At 40.8% G+C, this 26871-nt stretch overlaps 1 protein-coding gene across 1 annotated transcript in view; it reads left to right on the top strand.

The window, feature by feature from the left end:
- The window catches only part of EFCAB5 (EF-hand calcium binding domain 5), a 79245-nt gene extending 52785 nt beyond the window's left edge, over positions 1 to 26460 (top strand). Inside the window, exons 13-21 of the mRNA XM_089683045.1 lie at positions 982 to 1268; positions 1359 to 1528; positions 4084 to 4312; positions 8015 to 8167; positions 12449 to 12555; positions 14265 to 14521; positions 19430 to 19659; positions 21600 to 21696; positions 26282 to 26460. Of these exons, the coding sequence (XP_089539171.1) occupies positions 982 to 1268; positions 1359 to 1528; positions 4084 to 4312; positions 8015 to 8167; positions 12449 to 12555; positions 14265 to 14521; positions 19430 to 19659; positions 21600 to 21696; positions 26282 to 26433 (1682 nt within the window). The 3' untranslated portion in view covers positions 26434 to 26460. The remainder of the gene's footprint in view (positions 1 to 981; positions 1269 to 1358; positions 1529 to 4083; positions 4313 to 8014; positions 8168 to 12448; positions 12556 to 14264; positions 14522 to 19429; positions 19660 to 21599; positions 21697 to 26281) is intronic.
- Positions 26461 to 26871: the final 411 nt, after the last annotated feature.

Below are 26871 nucleotides of genomic sequence, written 5' to 3'. Positions count from 1 at the left end.
TCGGTTAATACATACAAGTTCAACACTATTCAAACTAGCAATGTGAGCCCTGATGAAGCATGAACCGATAGCCTGTGAAACATCATTGAATTATGTTTTTGGACTTCTATTATGAAATAAATGCTCTTGGATGCCTAAACCTTTGGTGTGGTGCTGTTGTTTTCTTACACCCTCAGTGCTAACTCAAGGACCTTTGATTTCTTTTAATTTTGGAGAGCTGCCTAATCAAAGCCTATTAAAAAAATAAACCTATTTTGGACTCAGCATCTCCTGCCTACACTTTTGTGGACACTGTATTATATGACATATAAGCTATGAACTAAAAATAACAAAGACACTTTCTGTACGGCAACATTTGTTCAATCACCGGTAGACTCATAGGATTGTGGCAACCAAAATAACTTTATAAAAAGGATTGAAAGTCAGCCTTGGAGAACTGAAGGTTCAAAGACAGACATTCAAGAGGTACTGAGAGTTCATTATTATTATTATTATTACGGAGCAGTAAAGGGAAAAAGACAGTAATTCAAAGCGTGTTTAATAGATTCAGGGAAGCAGATGTCAGATAAACTGCTTGCAAAGGAATCAGATAGGGTGGAGGATATGCCAGTGAAATGGCTAAAATGTTTTACTGACATAATTCTGCCCCATCTGATTCCTTTGTAATCAATGTATCTGACTTCTTCTTCCCTGAGTTCATTAAACACTTGGAAACTGAGCCCCAATGAAGGGAAAGTGTGCTTTGAATCCAGAATGACTTGGCTGTTTTGTGACTCATTCGATCTGTTTTTGGACTCTTTTATGAATTTGGTGCTCCTTCTGTTGGTTTAAACCTTTGGATATTTGGGCAGAAATATGCAAACTGTATATTGTTCTTAAACAAAATCTGTGGGTAGGCTAGAAAGAACATGAGCAAAGATACCTGTTTCCATGCACTGTCTCTTAATAAATAAACATATACTGTATGCTTCTCCTTTGTAGGAAGAGAGAACCTGACTTCCTCAACATCTCAGAGAGGGCCAAGGAAGTTGTCAGCGAGTGAGTTCACTAGGTATATCTTGGATGTTGTCCATAAGCTACCAGGACCAGAAGAAGAGGTGTTTGAGAATATGGTTGAATTTCTAACCACCAGTGTTGAGCGTACACAAACAGAGAAACTGCGAGGAGCCAGCCGGAGAAAGTGGCTGCAACACATTCAGACAGTTTCTGAAACCAGTGGTGGGAGACTGGAGGCTGTATATAGAGCTGTATTTCAGGCCCTTTACAAGGTTAGTGTTGAACAAATCAGAATGCATTAAGCTTAAGAACTTTATATGAACTTGATTTCTCAATAAATTATGCTTCTGTTTTACCAAAAGGATGCAGAGGCCCATGGAAATAACAAAAAGATCAGTGCAAATATTGGCCTATTGGAGCAAAGCTCACCTGGAGAAAGATGGAATGAGGTTCTACGTTATGTTGCTTGTACCTCAGAGGATGCTCTATATGTATTAAATAAGACACTACACAGAGACATGAATGGTGTCAGGTAAAACAATAACCACATGTGTGACTTACTTTGACAATTTTCACCGTGAGACTTATTATAAACCAATCATATTTTGGCTTTTAGCAATTTACTGTAACTGTCCTGATTAAAGCTTTAGGATTATGGGTTGCTTTGCATTGTCAGTGATATGTGTGTCGAAAATTCATCTGGCCACCTTCTATGTAACACATGCAGTACCGAGACAAGGTTATCCAGTGCCCAGTGTGAAGTTGCCAAACTGCACCCCTGCCCCCTTCTTGATGTTGGTGCTTCTGGTTGTTTTGTGCAGCTGGGATCTATGATAGTAGCACTATAGCACCGCTTCTGCCTGTCGAACAATTGTAAGGTACAAAACAAAATTTGGAAATGTTGGGCAGCCAGTCAGCACCCCCAGAGTGTCGGTACCTGGTGCACACCTCACACCCACACACTCCCTCTATGTACACCACTGGTGCAAACAATGGACCTCACCACTGAGACATCACTGCTTCTCTGTGTGGGCTGCTCCTCTCAAGTAGGGCAACTTCCATGCAGCAAGGCAAGTCAGTAAGGATTAAAGGGGTGAACACAGGCTGTCAGCTCCGGTGAATGTACCCTACAGGCTGCTGCCTTACAACACCCCCACCCCCACCCCCCCCCCAACACATGAAGACATTGTGCCCCAGGCAGATGCCTCTCCTTTCCTGTCCGCCCCCAGTCCTGGACCTAAAAACACACCCTATAGCTTGCCAGGCTTGTAATCCTTTTATTTTCACCTGGTGAACTGGCCAGTAAAAAACTTCTTGCCTTAGGGTGGCTCCACACAACAGAGCCACCCTTGGCCAGCAGCATTGCCAACCTGTGGAGATGTAGTGTTTGATGCACTAGCAAATTTTGCTTGAATTGACTACCAACCTAAAACCAAAATTTCATTTAACACATTTCTAAGCAGTTACGGCAACCTTTTATTCTTTTTCCTTTTGGAATAAAGGTGTTATACAAATATACAAAAGATAACCATTGTAAGCACCCTCTAACTGGCATTTTGCTGGACAGAAACGAAAGTATGCAGATTCTCACCGACACCTTTTAGTGATGTGACTGTTAGATGCTTTGCCAGCTGCTGACAACTTCTACCTCGGATTCTTTTGGTTACAGGTTGTGCATTAATTTCAGCACCTCCAGGAATGTCTGCTGAGATGCGTATATGCAGCTCAGTGTACATTCAGTAGAAGGTTGTGAACAAGCAGGTAAATGTGGTCCAGTTAGAGAACTGCTTACTTGCAATTTTTAATTTTAAATGTATTTTATTCATTGTAAATAATAGAGTTACTGGTCAGATCACCAGGTGCCTTTGGGGTTAGATTTGCTCTAAAATATACTTTCTTCAAAGCATGTCACTTTTGTTTTGGAATGCTGCTGTCACGGACTAGGCTACTACTGCCTACTGGGGGAAGACTGGCTAAGCAGGATTTGGTTATAGCAGCTGGGGAAGGCAGTGATGTAAGTCACAGAGGAGATGCAGAGAGGAGTCCTAGAGAGGCAACAGAAGTGGAGAGACAGGATACTAGTTGGAAAAGGTGGAAGAAGTATGCTCTCTCATTCGGCAAAGGTGAGAGTCCTTAAAAGGTCAGAGGTGCAGAATCTAAGAAGCCCCCTTGTCTTCTCCAGAGCAACACGCGAGAGATAATGGGTTTTGCTGATGGTGGCTCCTAGGTTGTGGCCCCCTGACTGGCCATAGCAGGTAGCTACATAGAACAGAATTAGATATGCAGAAAGAGTTTCTTGTAGCAGAGAGGTTCTGGGAACAAGGATCAGTGGGAATTGCAGTCCAGGCGCACAAAGTCACACAGAGCAGGACGTTGGCTCTGAGTTCGCAGGCTGCAGACTTGGAGTGCATATGTGCTGGTAACAAATGGCTGTCTGGAACACACAGGGAATCACAGGGTTGCTAGAAGACTGGACGCTGAGGTACTCAAAGAAGTCATAGGTATGCTGGAGTGCTTAGAGGATTGCACAGATGCTGGGATTTGGCTTGCAAACAGGAATATACATGAAGTGGCTGAGGTTGCTGAGAGAAGAACACTGGTGATCACAGAAGCAGAATGAATACTGGAAGGAACGGGCACAGAGGAACACAGAGAATCATTGGGGATGCTTGGATGCACTAGGGGTTTGGCTGCTAGTGAATAGGAGCATTGCTCGAACATTCAGATATGCATGTGTCAGCCCTTTAAGGCAGTGCCTGACAGTGAAATGCCTGTTATTTTGACCACCACTGATTAGCTACAAGCTTTTGCCCACAGGCTTTAAAAATCCAGTGCTGGAGGATGGTACAAGCACTGTGGGATGTGACAGTTATGATATAGATGATAATGCATTATAGTACACACACATTGCCTGCATTGGTCCAACTTTTGCCTCCAAATATTATGTGGTTGCTTTAAAATAACAAAGGGACACCCTAATGTTTTTTAAATTGCAATGGAATATTGCATATAATACCAATACTGGAAAAATGAACTAGATATATTAAAAAGTATCAACATCTACTGTTATCATGGTTTATGTCTCAGTTTTGCAGCAGTGGACAGCGGGATACCGCAGCATGTGCCTCGAGTTCAGTATCATGGTAACATACAGTTCTGGAACAAAGATCGCCCAGAAGAAGAGCGGAAAGGATCCCTCATTGTACTGCCGCTAATAGATGCACAGCAGCGGGTTTTTGGGACTCTTGGCATTGACACTCTAAGAGAACCTCGGGATAGAAATATCTTCCTTACACATGAAATAAGCTTTTACCAGGTGTGTACAAATGACCTATTTTAAACCAATTACATTTCTGTGCATACGGTATCTACTACACCTTTCTATACCAAATCAAACATATCCTTTCTTCTTTCAACAAAAAAAATCATGCGAAAAAAAAAAATAGATTACAGGTAAATTAGGTTTCATATTATAGAGCTCCAAAAAGAAAGTACTACTGGACGTCAGTTTAATTATAATTATTGTCACCACAATGTGGAGGTGGGCAGAGAGGGGGGTGTGGAGGTGGGCAGAGAGGGGGTAGTGGACGTGAGCAAAGAGGGGTTGGGGGTGTGGAGGTGAGCAAAGAGGGGTTTGGGATGTGGAGGTGAGCAGAGAGGGGTCGGGGGTGTGGAGGTGAGAAGAGAGGGGTTGGGGGTGTGGAGGTGAGCAGAGAGGAATTGGGGGTGTGGAGATGAGCAGAGAGGGGGTTTTGGGGTGTGGAGGTGAGCAGAGGGGGGGGGGGTTGGGGTACAGAGGTGAGCAGAGATGGAGTTTTGGGATATGAAGGTGAGCAGAGATGGGGGTTTGGGGTACCAAGATGAGAAGAGAGGGGGGTTGCAGTGCAGTGGTGAGCAGAAGGGTTCTGGGGTGCAGAGATTAGCAGGGGGATTGAGGTCCAAAGGTGGGCAGAGTGGGGTTGGGGTGCAAAGGTTAGCAGAGAGGGGAACATGCAGTGTGATTTTGCAGCCCATTCATTTGTATACAATCTGGTGCCTTCAAACACACTGCATTTGCGATCTGTGTTTTGGGATGCCGCTAACAACGCATTGGCACCTACATACAAACTGCAAGGGTAAAGCAATCACCTGCAGTGCGGGAAATGCACGCGGAGTGCTCCTTTCCCCTACCGCGTTCTGGTGTGAACTGGCCCTAGTCCCCAAACCATTTTATTAAAATTGCGCCATACCGAAAATGCACTGCATTAGCTAATGCACAGGGGTAACATTAGGAATTAATCGTACCCTTGTGTGTCTTCTAAAGAGCAGTGGATTTGTGTGCACGTTGAGAATGCATATGATTTTGCGAGCATTCCCCGACGTGCAGTAGTGTGAACCAACCCTTACCTAGGGTGCCTCGAGAATGAAAACAATTTTCAAGGGCGCCCTGATTGGAAGAAGGTTGAGAAACACTGAATTGGATCACAAAGAGTTCTGAATTTCATTTAACTTGACTAAGTATATGTTTGTTCTAGATCAGTGAAATATTTATTTTAGAGGAACTTAACCCCAATTCTGAAAATGTAAAAAGTCGATGTAATAGATAACATTTAAAAAAATGTAATTAAAACAAATACTTACCTGCTCTGTGCAATGGTATTGCACAGAGAGGTCCTGGTCCTCCTCTCTGGGGTGACCCCGCAGGCACTCTCAACTCCCTGTCTTCTCTGTGTACCTCCGTAGGAATCTGCTTCCTATGGGGCGCACCAGTGGGGTTGCTCCATAGCTGGGCTGTGTGCGTCCACACAGGAATGCATAAAGGTAAAAAAATGTATTGCCTTTAGAACCACTTTAACTGTAAAAGACATACATTTACATGTGGGCAAACATTAAATACATTGGAATATAAGAGGTTTATATCCCAGAAGTCTGTGGGCAGTGCAGCTACATCATTCTCTACTAGGTGAGAAATGAAAAAAACAGTGGAAGAAAACAAAAAGAAAGATATTTATAAAATAATAATATAAAATGTATTTAAATTAGTAAACTCATGGGGGGAAAAAAACATCTCAACTAGTAAAAGAGTAAATGTTTTGTCACGAGTTCACCCACACGCCACGCCCACAGCGACTAGCTAACCGAGGCGCGTACGTGCGGCCATGACTTGGGGTAAGAGGGAATAAGGGGGACTTAACTTTGAATATATAAAACCGTATATAAGACTGGCCGTGATATACTTTCACAGCCCGCACTACCTCTTGGCCACCACCGGAGGGAGACTCCACTCCAATCCAGCTGGCTGACCGCACATGGGCAGATACAAATCTTATATACAATCTGGTGCACTCTGAGGGTTGAGGAGCAGCTTAGCAATCGCACACCCTTCTAGGGTTCCCCCAGCTATCCTACAGCTAGAACCCCGGTGTCAATCACTATTCCACTGTCCACACCCCCCCACACCAGACACACCACAAACGGTAGCTTGCCACCACCCAACAGTTTATCCGCAGAACGGTCTGTTGGGACACCACACACATACAGATCTCCGTCTGGCAGATCTGTTACCTTTACAATCTGCACACAATCTGCCAACACGCAGTGCAATTGCATATAGATTGGCAATGAGCTTGACCGAGCATATAAAGACACTAACATACAATACAATCTAATCTCTCCGGAGATTTGAGCCCGTGCTTAAATACCCAGAAGTCACTTATTAATTTTAAGATTTAATATCCTGAAAGTGGGCAGTGCATAAAATATGTACAAAGTATAAAAAGTTACAGAAAATACAAAAAATACAAGAAGACACACATTGACTATTCACTATAAAATAAAAGGGAATAAAAAACAAATAAAACTTTTACCAAGTTAGTCGATCGAACCAGATCCATACGAATCACCCCATCCCATATCCAGGGTCCAGGGGCGGACTGACCATTTGGAAACTCGTGCACTGCCCAAGGGCCCGGGGTCAGTAGGGGGCCCCATGAGATGCCCCTGGTACCTTTTTCATAGGCTTTTTTGAGTTTGGGCAAGGACACAGGGGCCCCATGACCCCCTATTGCCCGGGGGCCCCATGAGTTGTCAGTCCACCCCTGCCAGGGTCCTCAATTTATGGGAATATGGACGTAGGCGGGACATTAGTTCTTGGCCAATTGACTATGGGGGGTGTTCCTGTACCAGCCCACAGGACACTCTGGGTACTGGAATGCCCAAAGTCGATCAAACCAGGAATGGTTTGAATCACCAAGTCAGTGGTTGAATTTCCGACACCAGCGCATCAGTCCGATCGCAACAGTACCAATCACTGTTCAGTTATTGCGATCCAGCGCCACATAACCATTTCCTGCATTTTTCTGGCATTCTACATAGGCCACAAATACAGTTTTTACATGCCAATGTAGCCTACAGAGTGCCCAATCAGAAGGAAGTATGTTCATCTCTCTTCAACTAATATTTTAGCTTTTATGAGGGATGAAACATACTCCTTTGATCTATGTATATACTTTAGAGCTCCCCAGACAGATCAGGGCCCCCCTGGGGTCATGAAGCCAAAACTCTTTTAAACTTCAGGAAGGTGGCAAAGTCTGATTACATATAGGTGACAAAATCTTATTAGCACCCAGGTGTCACTTCCAGCCTGAGGAAGCTCTGTCTCTTTTCAGATGCTAATGGATGACCATCTGTCTCTTGAATACCTATGACTGAATATTTCTTTAATGACAAGGAATGAAACTACATTTACGATTACATATTACTACAGGTCACATTTCAGCTACTCAAATCTGTACATTTATGTCACATGTTTGATTTAATATTTGTTTGGGTAAGTTACTGAAAAAGCTTAGAGAAGGGGCATCTTAACAGCAAATTGTTTAACATTGTATTTTTTTTCAGTACAGGTTTCTTTTAACCTTGTTCTACATTTGTCAAGCTCTGCAAGATATTTTTTTTCAGATTTGCAGGAATTAAAAATGACTGTGGTTTCTCTGCTCTGTATCTGCTTTCCACTTTCTATAATAGTGTGTTTCTCCAGGGTGTGACAAATGCATTCAGTTCAGCATACCACCATATACAGAGGAAGAGGAATATTCTACAACTTGTGAGCAGTGCATTTGCCTGGATTTATAGCAGAGCTCCCAACATCCGAGTTATCAACACTTACCTAATGGAGCCCTGTGCAGACAAGGTACCATTATTCCATCCAAAAGCCATCTATATGTGTTAAACTTATTCTTGATTGTAATAACACACAGAGGTAGATTTACTAAAACTGGAGCTCACAGAATCTGGGGCAGCTGTGTATGGTAGCCAGTCAGCTTCTAACTTCAGCTTGTTTAAACAACATAGACACTTACAGTATTTTTAATGTTTTGCACAGCTATACCTGTACAAAGGGCCAAAATGAAGTGATCTAGCAGAAATTAACCACTTGCCCTGCAGATGATTTACCCCCCTTCCTGACCAGACCATTTTTTTGTGATACGGCGCTGCGTTACTTTAACTGACAATTGCACAGTCATGCAACACTGCACCCAAATTAAATTTATGTCATTTTTTTCCCATAAATGGTGCTTTCTTTCGGTGGTATTTGATCACCTGTGCGTTTTTTTATTTTTTACACTATAAACAGTGCGTCTGCGCCCCCTACCCGGAAATACAAATCACGTATATATACATGATTTTGCGCAGCCCTGCCGCCCTGTAGCAGTAGTTCTGCTATAGGGTGGTTGGGAAGAGGTTAAAGTAGAACAATAAGTAAAACATTTTTTTTCATTTTGGATCGAGTAAGGGAGGGTTATAACCTCTATCACTATGTATATAATAAGAGTGAGCGCTAATCCAAAAAAGCAGCTAAGCACTCTAAGCAACCAATAAATACTTAAACAGAGTAATATCAACAAAAGTGCAGCGCTGCACTTTTGTTGATACAGTTGCAAGAAAAAGTATGTGAACCTCTTGGGATTACGTGGAGTTTTGCATGAATTGGGCATAAAATGTGCTCTGAACGTCATCTAAGTCACAACAATAGAAGAACACAGTCTGCTGAACATAATACTACACAAACATTAGATGTTGCCATGGTTTAATTGCACATAAACATTCACAGTGCAGGGAGGAAAAAGTTTGTGAACCTTTGGACTTAATAACTGTTTGACCCTCCTTTGGCAGCAATAACCTCAACCAAACATTTCCTGTAGTTGCAGATCAGACCTGCACAACGATCTGGAGTAATTTTGGACCACTCCTCTTCACAAAACTGTTTCAGTGTAGCAATATTCTTGGGATGTCTCGCGTGAATCGCTCTCTTAAGGTCATGCCACGGCATTTCAATCGGGTTGAGGTCAGGACTCTGACTGGGCCACTCCAGAAGGCGTATTCTGTGCTGTTGCAGCCACTGTTTTGTTGAATTACTTGTATTACTTGTCCTGTTGCATCACCCATCCTCTGCAGAGCTTCAGTTGGCAGACAGATGGTCGTACGTTTTCCTGCAAAATGTCTCGATAAACTCTGGAATTCATTTTCCCATCAATGACAACAATCTGTCCAGGCCCTGAGGCAGCAAAGCAGCCCTAAACCATGATGCTCCCTCCGCCATGTTTTACAGTGGGGATGAGGTTTTGATGTTGGTGTGCTGTGCCTTTTTTTCTCCACACATAGTGTTGTGTGTTCTTCCCAAACAACTCAATCTTGGTTTCATCTGTCCACAGTATATTTTGCCAGTAGTGCTGTGGAACATGCAGGTGCTCTTTTGCAAACTTCAAACATGCTGCAATATTCTTTTTGGACAGCAATGGCTTCCTCCGTGGTGTCCTCCCATGTACTCCATTCTTGTTTAATGTTTTCCTTATTGCAGATGTGTCAACAAAAATGTTAGCAAGTGCCAGAGATTTCTGTAGGTCTTTAGCTGACACTCTGGGATTCTTCTTTACCTCATGCAGCATTCTGCGTTGTGCTCTTGCAGTCATTTTTACAGGACGACCACGCCTAGGGAGAGTAGCAACAGTGCTAAACTTTCTCCATTTGTAGACAGTCTGTCTTACTGTGGACACATGAACATCAAGGGTTTTGGAGATACTTTTGTAACCCTTTCCAGCTTCACGCAAGTCAACAATTCTTGATCGTAGGTCTTCTGAGAGCTCTTTTCTGCGAGGCATGGTTCACATCAGACAGTGCTTCTTGAAACCAGTAAACCCAAAACAGGTGTGTGTTTAAGGGCAGGACAGCTGTCAGCAACACATCCAATATCATCACACTGATTGGAGTCAAGGTTGGCTCACTCCTGGCTCCAATTAGCTCTGAGAGAAGTCATTAAGCTAGGGCCTCACATACTTTTTCCTCCCTGCACTGTGAATGTTTACATGTTATGTGCAATTAAACCATGGCAACATCTAATGTTTGTGTAGTATTATGTTCAGCAGACTGTGTTCTTCTATTGTTGTGACTTAGATGACGTTCAGAGCACATTTTATGCCCAATTCATGCAAAACTCCATGTAATCCCAAGGGGTTCACAGAATTTTTCTTGCAAATGTATAACCTCTATCAGTTTATGTTTTGCCATCTGTGTCCAATTGGGGAGATTTACCTTCACCTCCTGTCCCATAGGCAAAACAAGACGTAAGAGATAATCCCCGCAAATTAAGGGAATTCCTTGGGGGCCCTCATTTCACCAGAACTAGTGTACCTATTGGAAAATTTCCTCTCTATTACTTTTCTGAGGACAGCACAAAATGTTGGCTTTTCTTTACTTTCACGTTCGATGATAGTGGTAAACAGGACAAATAGAGAGGGTGAATCTCCCTAACGGGGGCACTAACAGCAATAATAACCTAATAGGTGTTCCTAAAGGGAGCACACACTACAATAATAACCTAATAGGTGTTCTAATCCATCTCCATTCTGTCCAAAACTAAAAAAAAGTTTTTCCTTTAGTTATATTTTAACCTTTGAAATACAACCTGGAAGCTGATTGGTTTCTATACAGAGCTGCACCAGATTTTGCACCATGCAGTTTTAATAAATAACCCCCACAGTTAAATAAGGACTAACAATGTGGTCTGTCTGGGGTCTAGGGAACACTAACTGCATGTTATTATAATCTTCCCATGTTTTTGTTGGTTCTTCAATGTGTTAAAACTGCTTCTACCAACACTAGCTTTTGCCTTTGTATTTCAATGTATATGTGACAGGGAAACAAAATTAGACTATGAGTTCCCTCAAGGCATGGACTGTTATTAATACTTCTGTATCAGTAGTAAACTACAGATCGCCCATTACAGGCCCCTTGCTGTGTCTCATCTGCAGGACTGATGTAAAAAGAAAGTCAGTACTAAGACGTATCCCACTGGCACCACTCATTAGGTAGAGAGAGAGGTTTTTAGTATGGGCTCCAGGAAATACACTTCCAGTGACTCTGTTACATGTTCTTTAGATCCTAGCTTCAGTGGTTTATGGAGATTACTCATATCAAACCAAACTAAGTAAACTCTTTGACTTTAGCACAGTTCTTGTGTTTGCGGTATAACATCAGCATCTCACTTGCTTTCATTTGTTGCCTGGAATAGCTCTTTAATGGGAAGCATTAGGGCCTATTCACTTCTTTGCAGTGTACTAACACATAGGCAGTAAATGCAATATGCTGTGCATTAACATGTTTAAAACAGCACATGGAGAGCACTCCAATGTAGTAAAAGTTGCACATTTCTTTTTAGCGCACCCACTACATTATACTGTAACTACTCAAGTTCCATTCAACATTAATGTACAGCATGTTACATGTATTATCTTAGGTTACTGTAACAAACATTCTTCTGCGACAAGTGAGCGTGATTGGGCCCTAAAAACATTATAGTTGTCATTTATGTTAAAGTCTTTTTCTGGGGCAAACTGTAAGCAAGCATATCACATACAGTATACCATGGCGGTGTACAGCACTAGAGTTGGGGTTTAATTCTTATCGATGACATGATCCATACTGAGATTTGTATATTCTTCACATTTATATGGGTTTAATCTGAGTCATTGGTTTCCTCCCACAGCCTCAAAACATACTGGTTGGTTAACAGGTTTCCATACAAATTGGAACTACTGTTTGTGCAAATGTGTTTCACTATGATAGAGAGAATGCATCCTCCTTTGGGGTCGCAGACTATTAATGAATAAACCTTCTTAGCAAAAAGTAACAAGTAAAAGTAACAGATGTCATGTGAACTGCTTTGTGGGTGCTAATCTTCAAAAGAACCTTCTTGGACATGCAAAGGGATGTGGGATCATCATTTGCAGAATAAGGTAGCAATGTTTTTCTTAGGAAAGGTTTCCTTTTAAAAGTTGCATATCTATGGTTGCACTTTTTTTTTTAATTTCTGTTGCTATATCAAGATACCATCATAGTTTTCTTACTGTTTTCTCACATAGTTACATTACTGTTACAACAAATTGTTGTCATAATTGATCTCTTTGTGTTCTAGACACAGGGTTATGTGTTCCGAAATATGATGCACACAGACAATAACACAGGCATATCTGAGATCTACACTAGTCCTGCCACACTGAGACGGCAAGACAACCTGTTCAGGTCAGCATCTTTTAATTTGTGCTATGTACTCTTTTGGGAGCAGTAACTGTAAGTGTTAGAACAAACTAATATAACCGGTTATGGGGACTTGTAAAAGGTCTGGAAGCAATAAGCCTTGTACAGTTTTTTCCTCACTTCTGAATCCTATGTATTTGCCACACAAGATTTAGTTGACCTTTAACTATTTTAGCAATACTCAGAACTATTATTGTATGTTTACTGGCCTTAACGTATCCACTTGCATACTATTGACATTAGGTACTTTTGATATCTAAGGTCCCTCTAATAACTTTCAGCAGCAATAAGTGGCAACCTCTAACAAATACTTGCAGAAGAACAAAGTGTTTCATCTAAATTCCAACTGCCTAAAGTTTCTGGCACTGTAACCAGTCCATCCCCCACAGTTACTACCTTTTGTACCACTAGCCCCTCCCTCCTAGATTGTAAGCTCCAAGGACCAGGGCCCTCCTTTCCCTCTTGTATTGAACTGTATTGTTGCTGTATTGTCTCCCGTTATATTGTAAAGTGCTGAGCAAACTGTTGGCGCTATATAAATCCTGTATAATAATAATAATTCTCTATGTATGACTATTCATCGACAAACAAAAGGCAATGCAAGGACTGTAAATACACTGATATACTTTATGTATTTATTTAGAGCCCTTCCATTTTTAGACTAACAAAAACATTTCTCGGTTCTTTTTAATCAGAACTTAACCATTTTATTTGGTCTGATACCTGGCCCCATTTTCCGCATAACATATTATATGGGTCTAATTGCAAATGTGGTCTTGGCCTCTCATATATATGGTTATACTATTTAGCTTCATGCTTTTTGCAACTAGCTCAATGGAATATTTTAGACCTTGGGTCAAGTTTGAGTGGGATTCCATCCACCCTTACCATATACCTGGTGTACTGGACAAAGTCTATTTTCCCCTACAGATTTAGCCTCTTATAGTACCAATCCCTGTAAACTTTGGTCACACTACAAATTGAAATATGCTTTGTCATCATCTACACCTCCCCAAGCCTCATTTTTAAGAGACCCGCAATTTCCAGCAGCATTTCCCAGAAGAGAACAATTTACTTGATGGTCATGCAGCAACATGACTTCTTGGGCCCATTTTCAAAACAATCGTTCATCTATGACTTTTTCCCACATCGCTCATCATAAATACACTCCTGTTTGTGAGCATTTTCAATATATTGGGACAGAACAGCGGCTAAATGGTTAGCACTTCCACCTGGCTGTACTGGGGTTGTCGGCTCAAATCCCAACCATGTCACCACCTGCCTGGAGTTTGCATGTTCTTTCTGTGCCTGCGTGGGTTTCCTCCGGGTACTCCAGTTTCCTCCTACACTCCAAAGACATGCTGGTAGGTTAACTGGCTCCTGTCTAAATTGGCCCTAGTATAAATATGTGAGTTAGGGACTTTAGATTGTATGCCCCTTGAGGGTTAGGGACTGATGTGAATGTACAATATATATATATATATATATATATATATATATATGTAAAGCACTGCGTAAATCGACGGCACTATATAAGTACCTGTGATAAATAAAATATTTTCATCTGAATCACCCGTGTAGATGTATTTGTTTCACAAGAGATAGGTGAAACAAATTATGAGGTTGTAACTCAATTTTTCAAATTCAAGTAAGACCAAAGATTATGTTCTAATGTAAACTGCCATTTTTTACAGGGATTACCTGTTCAAGTGTGCAGATAGCTCTGAAGTTATCACCACTGATGCCTATGGAGAACGTCATATTGCTGTACCCATCCGTGACTATACAGGAAGAGCTTTAGGTGTATTGGACCTAAACACTGGCCACTGTAAAGAACTGCCCCCTCATGAGTATCAGGATCTGCAAAAGATGCTACAAATGTTGCAGGAAGCATGCAATGAACTTCTGGATGATCAGCAATTTAAGGATTCAGCAGAAAAGGCTGTCTTAGGTAAGTCTAATAACCATTATATGTCATATTACAGACTGAGGAAAACACAACAGTAGAAACCAATTCATCAAGTACTAATACTGCTTTAGTGTTAGCCTTTGGTGCAGTTACACATATTTTGAAACCACCCCTGCCCAACCTCTCTGTCTTTCCTATACTCACCTGTCTCTGAACAAGCAAGATATTGGCGACAAAACTTCAAAGCCATCTGTCAAAATTATCTGAGCTGGGTGCATGTGCATGCTTGTGCTCTGCACTCTCAACGTAGTCATATTGAGAGTCTGTTCTCCAAGCTCCAGCTTAGGTGTCCGTTTATGACACAAAGAATAGCTGCGATTCAGAGGATTGCAGCTATTCTCTGGTCATTCACAGTTTATGACACTCAGGAGATCAGCGGAGAACATGTTCAGCTCTTCACTGGAGATCTGTGTTCTCCCTCCAGATTCTCCAGCCTAGAGCTGGAGAATCAGAGGAACCGCAAACTATGCAGCGATAATTTACCTCTGTTTAGTAATCTGATCTTTTACTGTAATCTCGCGAGATTATAGTAAAAGCAGCCGTTTTCCAGCGTTTGTAGACAGTTCTCCCTTCGTTTGGAGAACTGATCTACACCGCTTCATAAAAGGCATTCACAGGAGAACTGTGTTCTCTGAGAATTCCGGAGAACTGAGCAGCAATCATTTACAGCTGGTTCATAAATGGACACCTATATGTACTAATGATAGCACTTGTTACCATTATATCACCAAGCAGCAAAATAGGAGCTTGCATAATCCTTTCAAACCACAAGATGGCAGTATCATCCTTACACTAAGACACTAATGGAATCTCCTTTAATGATTCTTGACAGAACAAGACCACAAAATGTGATTTCTTTAGTAAGCCTGGTGTACTATAAGGTAGATAAGTGCACTGAATTATAAAACATTAAATATTTATTACTAAAATATACTCCAGACACACTCGGGTCAATTCACTAAAGCTGCTGCAGTCAGAATGTGGTGCAGCTGTGCATGGTATCCAATCAGCTTCTAACTTTTATCAGCTTGTTCAGTTAAGCTTTGACAATAAAACCTGGAAGCTGATAGTTTTAGTAAATAACCCCCATTACATACCTATATATATTTTTAAAGTTTTTGTGGGTGGACAGGTTCTGCAGTTCATGTCTGCTGGTGTCATCAGATTTCATCAGGCACACCTAGCTGACCAATCTTTGGGGAAACACCAGTGTCAGATATTTATGACTAATCTCTATTGTTATCAACAAAAGCTGGTGTCAGAATTATATTGGTGCACACTGTCCTCCAAACGTCTACACATGCTCACTAATGCAAGTCAAACATGCTTGGTCATTGGAAACTCTATGCTAGATTGAACACTCCTACTTATGAAGTCAATGAAAGAGGAGATCTTGGAGAGTTGCATTATGTAGTTTGTATTTTGTAGACCTATGCTCTCACTTTTTAAAAATTGCCCGCAGAAGCACTGAAACAAATGCCAGGAATTAGGATTAAAATATTTCAGACCACATGGTCACGGCAGAACTCCATCTGTATGTTAAGGATCATCTAGCTTTATACACCTTCCACTTGGGATAGGTCATACAGTCAGGACTATACAGGCAGGGGAGTTGTTACAAATGAATCAAACTTGAGCTATGATCTTATGTCAGTTAACATGAACAAATTCAACTAAGATAAAGAGCAGATGTCATATATCTCCTCTCCATTGCATGCACACGCCTTCACATGTAATTAACTTCTGATCAAACTACCACAACGTTATTAACAGAGGCACACCCTGCCATAAACTGTAAGCAGCCATATCCATATCTAAGCTCAGGAAGTAAAGAGAAGCAAGTCTTGACAATAATTAATATAGTCATGCAAAAAAATATAGAAGTAGAAGGAAAAGATGCAGAAGTAAAATTGAAAGAATAAATTCAAGCATTTTTGATCTGTAAGGAAGGAAATTGCATAAAATCTATAAAATGGTAAAAAGGTAGACAAACTTTTAAACGGTATGTGAACTCTTATTTGTCCTCCTTTGGTCTGTTACATATATCAGTGAACATGTTTTGTTATATCTGTTCGAATTGTACAAAAAAAGAAACTGTTGATCCTGTTAAAAATATTGAGGGAAATTTACTAAAACTAGTGCACTCAGAAGTAAAGACATAAAGAAACACCCAACATAGAGTGACAGACTGTGGAGGCATATAACGGGCTCCTATGTGCCACGTCCAATGATGATTAGTATATTGAACCCAAAGGGAAATTAAAAGAAAAAAAAAAAAAGGTCCGCAATTTGGCCCTTTTTATTTCCCTTTGGGTTCATTATACTAGTGCACTCAGAATCTGGTGCAGCTGTGCATGTTAACAAATCAGCTTCTAACTTCAGCTTGTTCAATTAGCCTTTGATAATAAAATCTGGAAGCTGATTGGTTGCTAGGCAGAGCTGCACTGGATTTTTCACTCTCCAGTTTCAGTAATGAAACCCCCATTGTCAGCTGATAACTTCCTGTGGTCTCTGTCTTAGCCAGGGGCAGACTGACAACTCATGGGGCCCCCGGGCAATAGGGGATCATGGGGCCCAAACTCAAGAAAGCCTATGAGAAAGGTACCAGGGGCATCTCATGGGGCCCCCTACTGCCCTCGGGCCCTCAGGCAGTGACCGAGTTTCCAAATGGTCAGTCCGCCCCTGGTCTCGGCTAACTGTTAAACTGTCACTAAACCCAGGACCCTGCATTCACTACATGTGGTCTCCCACAGTACACAGAACATAGAAGTGCAATTATGTTCGTAAATATAAACTGCTAAATACCTTTTCTCATCAGCAGTTAGAGCAGTCTTGTGACTTCTGTCAGTGTCCAGCAGAGCACATGTTAAAGCTTGTAGAAGGAGTTTTCATTCTGCTGTAGGAGGATGCAGAATCCCTCTGTCTGGGCAGCGCTGATTGGCCCTGTGCTGATCACATGCACCTTCCCAAGGAACAAAAAAACCTCTAGCAATACACACCAAACTGAGCATGTGCAGAGTGTCTCCACACCATATGTCTTATCAGGAGATAAGAGGAGGAAGAAGGGGAGGATCAAAGAAGTCAGGAGAAGTCAGAGAACAGGAAGTGTGTTATTGGCAGGTGAAAATTAATTTTAAAAACCCTGAAAAATAAAACTAGTGCAGAAACCTTATCCAAGGACTATTAACACTTCAGCTCCAGGTTGTTTCTGGCACGTTTTGTTTACATGTTAAAATCAGTATGTTTTGCTAGAATATGTCTTAGAACCCCCCAAAATTATATATTTTTTTTAAGGAGAGGCCCTAGAGAACAAATTGGTGTTTTTTGCATTTTATATGCCACTTGGTAATTTGCACAGCAGTTTTTCAAATGCAATTTTTTTGGGAAAAAATACTTTTGAAAAAAAAAACACAATACATAACCCAATTTTTATGTAAAATATAAGATGATGTTACACCAAGTAAATAAATACCAAACATGCCCATGCAATGGCAACCAACTATGTAAATTTTACTATTTACAGGCAACGCTTTAAAAGCCTTTACAAGTTACCACTTTAGATTTACAGTGGAGGTCTAGTGCTAGAATTATTGCCCATGATCTGACGTTGGCGGCGAGTCCTCATATCTGTGGGACGATTGTTTGTGTGCATGCGGAACCGAAGGGTGCATTCACCTTTGTGCACAAGCAATTTTAATTATTAATTAATTGCTTAATTAACATTTTTACCATTTTTACACTGTTCCTTTAAATTTTTTTTATATGATCAATTTTATTGCTGTCACACAGAATGTAAACATTCCTTGTGATAGCAATAGACTTGTGACAGGTATTCTTTATGGGGGGATGTGGGGTCTACAAAACCCAAAATCCTCTGCGCTTGAAAACATTCAAAATACCAAGATCAGTGTTTTTGAATGCTTTCAGTTTTTCATAAATGGTGCCGATAGTTGCAAGTATACCGGAAGTGATGTCAGGTCATTGCTTCTGGTTTACTATAAGGGAGAGATGATCAAAGCTGATCACGGCTTTGTTTAGCTGTCCAGTCAGCCGGCAGACATGTCGGCTGGTCAGTCGGCTCTCCCGGAGGGACCAGGAGGAGGGGCGTCCCTTCCTGCTGCTTGTGAATGCAATCAAACTTCTACTTAGCCACTCTGATTGCTAGTACAAGAGAGCCGACCACCAGCTCTAACAAACGGTACCAGGGTTATTCCTACAGCTGCAGGCATCACTCCGGTATAACTACCGAACGTCGTGTTCTTGGGTTGAGACATGCTTTATGTTTGATTGAACAATGCCAAGAAGCCCAGTCTACATTCTTTAGTGGCAGTCTTTTTACTATATAGGGGGTTATTTACTAAAACTGGAGAGTGCAAAATCTTGTGCAGGTCTGCATATAAACCAATCAGCTTCCAGTTTTTATTGTCAAAGCTTGATTGAACAAGCTGAAAGTAAATAGTGATTTGATCCGAAAGATTTTATCGTTTGATCCCACGGCTCTGTATGTTAGAAGCAACCCAGAGGTCCTTGCTAAGTATATTAAAGGTAATTATATAAATCACTAACTTGCACTGAAATAGAAGGGTTGATTTACTAAGACTGGAGAGTGAAAAATCTGGTGCAGCTCTGCATAGAAAATCAGCTTCCAGTTTGTTTTTTTTTCAAAGCCTAATTGAAAAAGCTGAAGTTAGAATCTGATTGGCTACCATGCAGAGGTGTACCAGATTTTGCACTCTCCAGTTTTAGTAAATCAACCCCATGGTTCCCTTCAACAGTGACTTTGGATGAAAGTGTTTTAAGATTTCTAATATGTATGAAAGGGAATAAGTGTATTTGCAAATGGCTGACTTGAGTAACTTGGGTATTTGAGACTTTTTATTGTGACCACAGAGGCAGAACAGGGATCTGGACAGAGAAAAGTAGGAGTCCTGTTCCATCGCTTCATGTTGCAGGATCTGAGGCACTGTGTCAGCAAACTGGACCACCAGTCATTTGCAGAACTGAAGAGCTACAAGGAGCCACCAGTCATGGTGCACAGTATCCTAAAAGCTGTGCTGCTGCTATTTTTTCCTGAGTGGGATGAATCTGAGGAGATTCACAGCTGGAATCAGTGTAAATTGGTGGGTATATCAGTATACCAGGAACGCAGTAGTTTTTGCATCCGTCCTATTCTAGTAATCTACCTAAAAATTTTCCAAAGGGCTAGCTGCTGAATGATTAGCTGCACAATGTATGCAGAGATCTACAGACATGGAGGCTAGAAAAAAAATGCTAGAAAAAAGCTGGATAAAAACCATATATAATAGTGTTTTTGTGCTGGCTTGTAGTAGCATTTTAGAAGCGCTTAGAAGCGTTTAGGAGCATTAGTGTTTTATTAGTGTTTGTACATTTTTTAAAAAAAAAAAGCTTTTAGGAGCCTTCAGTGGTTTTTTCTGCCTGGAAAACTCTACAAAAACTCTACAAAAACATTTTTTTTCTGCTACTAAATGATGAAGCTTGAAAAACGCTTCTAGCATAAAATAATGTTCTAGAAGCTTAAAATATGTTAGTATGCATGGAGCCTTACATTTGTTTCCTAATCTGATTAGTCAGGTGACTCTAATCTCATATCTCTGCCTAGAATACCTTGACATCATTTATTTTATGTGAACTGATTATTTTACATTAAAATAAGGAGCTCAATTATAATTATATCACTGTCTGCTCTCCAATATATTCTGCAGGGCTATACATACCACAGCCCATTCATAAAATGCATGTCACAATGTGGAGCTGTCAGACCCCCATGGAGTTCTTTCTGCTTAACTCAGCAGAGTCAGCTCCTTGATTGGAAGAGAGAAGCTCATGTGACTATGACAAGAGCTTCCAGCTTTTTTTCCCACAAGTTCCATTCATTTTTTTCTGCTCACTGACTCTGGACTCCCAAACCCCAGTGTACATTTTTAAGGCAACATGTTTAAAACCAATTTAAATCAATTTTGCCACAATTGGGAGGTGGAGTTACACTTTAGGACAAATTCTTACAAACACAAGTCTTAGCAGGCAATTTAAAAAGCTTATACTTGGCCAATAGACTTATGTTTGTAAGATTTAATCTTAAAGTGTAACTCCACCTCTCCATTGTGGTAAATGTATTACTGTATGGCAAGACAGCGATACAATAAATGTTGTAAATAGTATTCAATACATGTTATATACATAATATGTATAGGTTTTGCCTGTGCAAGATGCTGCAATAACCATTGTGTCTAATAGGATATACTGCACTGATATGCAAATGTGCATGAGACATAAAAAATATATTATTTACAAATTCATCTCAATTCAGTGTCTTGCAATATCAAGGTTGCCAAAAAGCGAATGAAAAGCTGTGTCCCTGTCCCTAACAACCAGCCTCAGTGGGAAGCTGTCACATTTAGCAGCAGTACCAATACTGTAGCTGGAGGTTCAGTTTGGCCAAGCACCAGGGGCGGACTGACAATTCATGGGGCCCCCGGGCAATAGGGGATCATGGGGCCCCTGTGTCCTTGCCCAAACTCAAAAAAGCCTATGAAAAAGGTATCAGGGGCGCTGTCATGGGCCCCCTACTGACCCCAGGCCCTCAGGCAGTGCCCGAGTTTCCAAATGGTCAGTCCACCCCTGCCAAGCACCTATTTAGTTCTGCCATTTGCCGAACCTTGGAATAAGTTCCATCAATACATGGGTCCGGACTAACCCAGAAACTCATCCTGATTTTTAATATCATTATTATTATTATTACTACTAACATATTGTTAACGATATCTACTTTAAAGTTGTTTTATACTTCCAACAATGAGAGTGAGACCTCCTTACATACATATATTTGATCCTTCATGTAATCTAAAATCCATAACCATAATACTGCACCTTATGGTTATGGTAAAAAAACATTTTTTTGTGTTTCTCAATGCTACCAATAAGATGAATTACTCTGCTCCAGAAACTAAAATTAAAATGCATTCTACATGCACATCTTCTCTTTTTAATATAACTCATTTGGAGAAATGCAAACTAAGTTAAATTTATTTATATCTTTCAGAAAGTAAATAGTGATTTGATTCGAAAGATTTTATCCTTTGATCCCACGGCTCAGTATGTTAAAAGCAACCCAGAGGTCCTTGCTAAGTATATTAAAGGTAAATATAAAAAGCACTAAACTGCACTGAAATAGAAAGTTTGGTTTACTAAAACCAGAGAGTGAAAAATCAGGTGCAGCTCTGCATAGAAACCAATCAGCTTCCAGATTTTTTTTTGTCAAAGCTTAATTGAATAAGCTGAAGTTAAGAAGCTGATTGGCTACCATGCAAAACTGCTCCAGATTTTGAACTCTCCAGTTTTAGTAAATCAACACCAGATTGTCATACACATACCATACCTTTACTTGAAATGTTTGCTTTAAAGGCTAAGCTCACCTTTGGTAACATGCTACATCCGAATTTAGGGTGTGAGATGTAATATGTTACTCTGCGCCTCTCCCCAGACCTTGTATCCAGCAGTAATCACTGCCGGTAATCGCTGGCTGTGCAGAGAGCCATGAAGAGCTGTGGTCTCCAGCAACCTGTCAGTGAAGGGGGCCAGTGGCTGCACCTAGCCACTCTCATCCACAGCTGTAAACAGAAGATTCCTGCTGCTACAATTCGCACTGGCCTTAAAAAATTATAAATGCACATTGTTTTATCCTGCAAAAAAAATGTGCATTTATCTCTTAGAATGTAAGCTCCAAGGAGCAGGATCCTCCTATCCCTCTTGTATTGAACTCTATTGTTGCTGTATTATCTCCCTTTATATTGTGAAGCGCTGAGCAAACTGTTGGCATTATATAAATCCTCTATAATAACAATTGGGGTTTTTTTAAGTGCACTTATCCTTAAAGTTTAAAGGCAAAATAAGCTGCAGTATACAGAGTTATTGCACATGCTTTGTTATCTGCTTTTTCAAAGTATGTCTCCTGTTCTACAAAGGGATAATAGATTGGCCATTACACCTATGATATTAAAATGACAGAAAGAAAATACATACCATATGTTACTTTACAAAAAAAAGAACTCCAAACAGATATTAAAACATCAGTGTAGTTATGTCTTCCTTTACATATTAAATACATTTTTACATCAAGCTACTATACAGTACATCCCTGAATCTGTCTTTGTATCAGTCTCCTGTAATTCCCAGAACAGCAGCACTTGGCCTGGGCAGCACTAAAGACGAATCAGACTCAGGATGTATTTGCCTGTTCTGATAGGAAACATGCTGCCAGGAGGAGAGAGCAGAGTGTGCAGAGGTAGTGTGTTATTGGCGTGTTGCAGGTCTTTCATTGTCCAGTCAACAGCCTGTGGGTAAGGAAGGGACACTGCTATATTCCTTAGCAGTAAGAGATGGCAGAGGTGTTTGGAACACAAAGGCTGGTGGACAGGCTTAAAAATCTGTTGGCAGATCAGATTGTTCCCATACATATATACAACTGTGTATTTTACTGTTTCTCTGGGTTTTTGATTTAAGAAACAATAAGGATGTTAAATAGCAAAAAAAAAAACAGGGTTATCACATTGGGGGTTGATTTATTATAGGTAAATAGGCTGTTCACTTTGCAAGCGAATTTGTACTTTGCAAGGGAATTGTTCCTTATCTTAGTAAATGCGGTGAAGTTCTGCTGTCTTCCATCCTCTAATCATGTGCAAGCAGAAATACTTTTTTTTTTAACTTCCCTTGCGCATGATTGGATATTCTTCTCTAAGTGATTTTTCACCACCACACTCACTAAGCTATGGGAAACAGTTTTTGTAAATTCACAGCCTATTTGCTGTTAGTAAATCAATCCCATTGCTTCTAGGTCTTTAAAGTGGTAGCAAACCGTGACCTTTTAAAAAAAAAAAAAATAAAACCCCCCCAGAAAAACCAAAAACCTGCAAGACAATGGCATAATGTGCTAGTATAATTAAAAATTAGTGAAGCGCTTGTATCACATGAATACAATCATGTATCTCCATATAGTGTAATTATAAATCAAAGTGACCACTATATATAATAAATGTGTGTTGACTCCCTCTAGTGAAAAGAAAAAATAGTGTCAACCAAAATAGCTAAATAACACACATTAGGAAACTAAATATATAGTGCATAAATCAAATATAATGAACAGAATATATATATACGTGAAAACAGAATATTGGCCACATACAATGGTGTCTAAATTATACATAAATGATATATGCCATAGGTGAACAAGACAATATCAAAGGTGAAAAAAATATTCCATGCATGTGACTGTGCTTTAAGCTGGAACACACACGTGATCTCCACTTCTAAGTGCAAGTACTCTCCTTCAAATGGCAGCAATGCCTGCTCACCTCCCTTCCTCGACCCACACAGGGCCTCAAAGCAGTTACCACCTCAGTGGTGTATTCCTCTGGCAGACTCCTTATTCCTCCTCCTCTCTTATGCAACTCATAAAAAGACAAGAAAGCCTTCCATAGTGTAGTAAATTTAATAGGCAAAGTTAAAAATTACAAAGTTTTCCACTCACATGCTCCTTTCCATAAAAAAGCGTTTTTCCCAGCCTGTGGGTAGATATGCATGCACCTGGGGGAATCCAATATGGCCACTGTGTCCGGACATACGTCACCAGGAAGTAGACAAACCGACGCGTAGCGTCACGTGCGTCGTGACTTCATCAGGGTTAACCCTGATGAAGTCAGGGTTAACCCTGATGAAGTCACGACGCACGTGACGCTACGCGTCGGTTTGTCTACTTCCTGGTGACGTATGTCCGGACACAGTGGCCATATTGGATTCCCCCAGGTGCATGCATATCTACCCACAGGCTGGGAAAAACGCTTTTTTATGGAAAGGAGCATGTGAGTGGAAAACTTTGTAATTTTTAACTTTGCCTATTAAATTTACTACACTATGGAAGGCTTTCTTGTCTTTTTATGAGTTGCATAAGAGAGGAGGAGGAATAAGGAGTCTGCCAGAGGAATACACCACTGAGGTGGTAACTGCTTTGAGGCCCTGTGTGGGTCGAGGAAGGGAGGTGAGCAGGCATTGCTGCCATTTGAAGGAGAGTACTTGCACTTAGAAGTGGAGATCACGTGTGTGTTCCAGCTTAAAGCACAGTCACATGCATGGAATATTTTTTTCACCTTTGATATTGTCTTGTTCACCTATGGCATATATCATTTATGTATAATTTAGACACCATTGTATGTGGCCAATATTCTGTTTTCACGTATATATATATTCTGTTCATTATATTTGATTTATGCACTATATATTTAGTTTCCTAATGTGTGTTATTTAGCTATTTTGGTTGACACTATTTTTTCTTTTCACTAGAGGGAGTCAACACACATTTATTATATATAGTGGTCACTTTGATTTATAATTACACTATATGGAGATACATGATTGTATTCATGTGATACAAGCGCTTCACTAATTTTTAATTTTATTTTGCACTTATTGGTATCAGCTAAGTGACAGCAGCTGTATTTTGTCAATTATTCCCATGAGCGCAGGAGGATCCCTTATTATAATGTGCTAGTATGCATCTCATACTAGCACATTATGTGAAACCTACCTTAACCTCCCTGGCGGTATGATTATTTCAGATTTTTGGTGCTGAAAGCGGTACCATTATTTTGCATGGAAATTTGGCGTTGAAATGCTTTGAAACAGCAATGTTTTACTATGTTATATTCGTTTATTAGAAAATGACAGTTTGTAAAATTTTTAAATTTGCCGCCGGTTCCGGCCCCTGTACGTCCCGACGCTCGCAGGGACCGGAACACGGAAGCCGGATGCCGGCATCTGCCGGAGGAGATGGCCGAGGACGCTGCAGGGGACGCATCGCGGGAGCGAAGGACAAGGTAAACGCTGCAGGGAATCCCTGAGCAACGCCGCATGGTAAGCCCGAGTGTAGCTCGGAGATACCGCTTGTGATACTGAAATTTTACCCCGAGCTACACTCGGGAATACCGCCAGGAAGGTTAAAATGAAGTCCTCCAGCGGCACACTGTCACCGCTGACAGGGCTTCCATCTTCAACCGGTCCTTCTTCTGGGTTTGTGGACTTCGGTGGTTTGAATGGCCGAGCCGCGATGATGTCACCCCTACACATGCGTGCGGGAGTAACTTTTTATGGCACGCAGCTCTGAAGGAACAGCACGGGCATGCCGTTCCTTCAGAGGGCATGCGCCGGTGCTCCTTTACAAGTCAATATCTCCTAAACAGTTGAGATATTTACAGTACCTACAGGTAAGCTTTATTATAGGCTTACCTGTAGGTACATGTGAAAAAAACGACTTTACTACCACTTTAAAATGCTTGCTAATGCAACTGTAAATGGTGTAAAGATAGTATGGGCCACCTTTTCACTTATCTAAATTTATGTTCTGCAAAATGATAGTGGGCTAGAATAGATACAAAGGATAGGACTGCCAGTTGTATACCTGCAGTCATCCCAGTTACACCTGTCTCAATGAGGTGCCTGCTTAACAATAAGGCATACCTTGAGTAATATACTTCAGCTAATACCAGCCTAAAGAATAAGTAGGCAATGAATGGACCATTATCCTATTTAGAAAACCTAAATAAAACTGAGTGTGTTTATATAAAGTGACAGATATCTTGTTCAAAATTTCCCTTATGTGGATCATAAACATAATAATAAAATAAGATATGAATAATTTTCTGCGCAGTGTGTTATAATTTGTACTTGTTGCAGGTATTCCCAGAGGAGCAGTCTGGAAACAGGGCTCCATCCCTGCAGAGCAACTCTACAACTGGGCTTTCACCTGCCTATCCCTTATGGAACTTACCCAAAAAATGCAGAGCACACAGTCACCATCCCAAGTCTTCCTGCAAATGCCAAACTAAAACCTGAATTAAAGTACTGTTTTAGAATTGATTGTGCAGTCTCTTTTTTTGTTCAACTATTGTCAGGGAATGTTGCTATATACCGCAGGTTCATACTCATGTATGAATGATCTATTAAAATGTAAGTCCTATATGGGTATAACTGCATAAACTTTCAGTATGTTCTAGCCAGGACTCCATTTCAGTTTAAAAAATTTAGGCCAAAGGACATTAAAAAAGCCTTCTTTAAATCAACTGCAGCCTGTCATGGCTCTGTCCCCAATATTTTTTGGGATGGAGAAGCCATGGGACCATGAAATCCTAGTACCAAGGGACAGAGCGCAGTCCTGTTCTTTCTGGCTGCACATGCACAGTGTGTACTTTCCTGATGCAGCCACTGAGCTTATCATAGGCAACAAGAGAGTATACAATGCGCATAAGTCACCTGAAAGAACAGGG

Source organism: Staurois parvus, unplaced genomic scaffold (genome assembly GCF_062004578.1).
Source record: "Staurois parvus isolate SC_StPar_1 unplaced genomic scaffold, SC_StPar_1.0 ptg000299l, whole genome shotgun sequence".
Taxonomy (NCBI): Eukaryota; Metazoa; Chordata; class Amphibia; order Anura; family Ranidae; genus Staurois; species Staurois parvus.
This window is presented reverse-complemented; position numbering and strand designations above follow the sequence as displayed.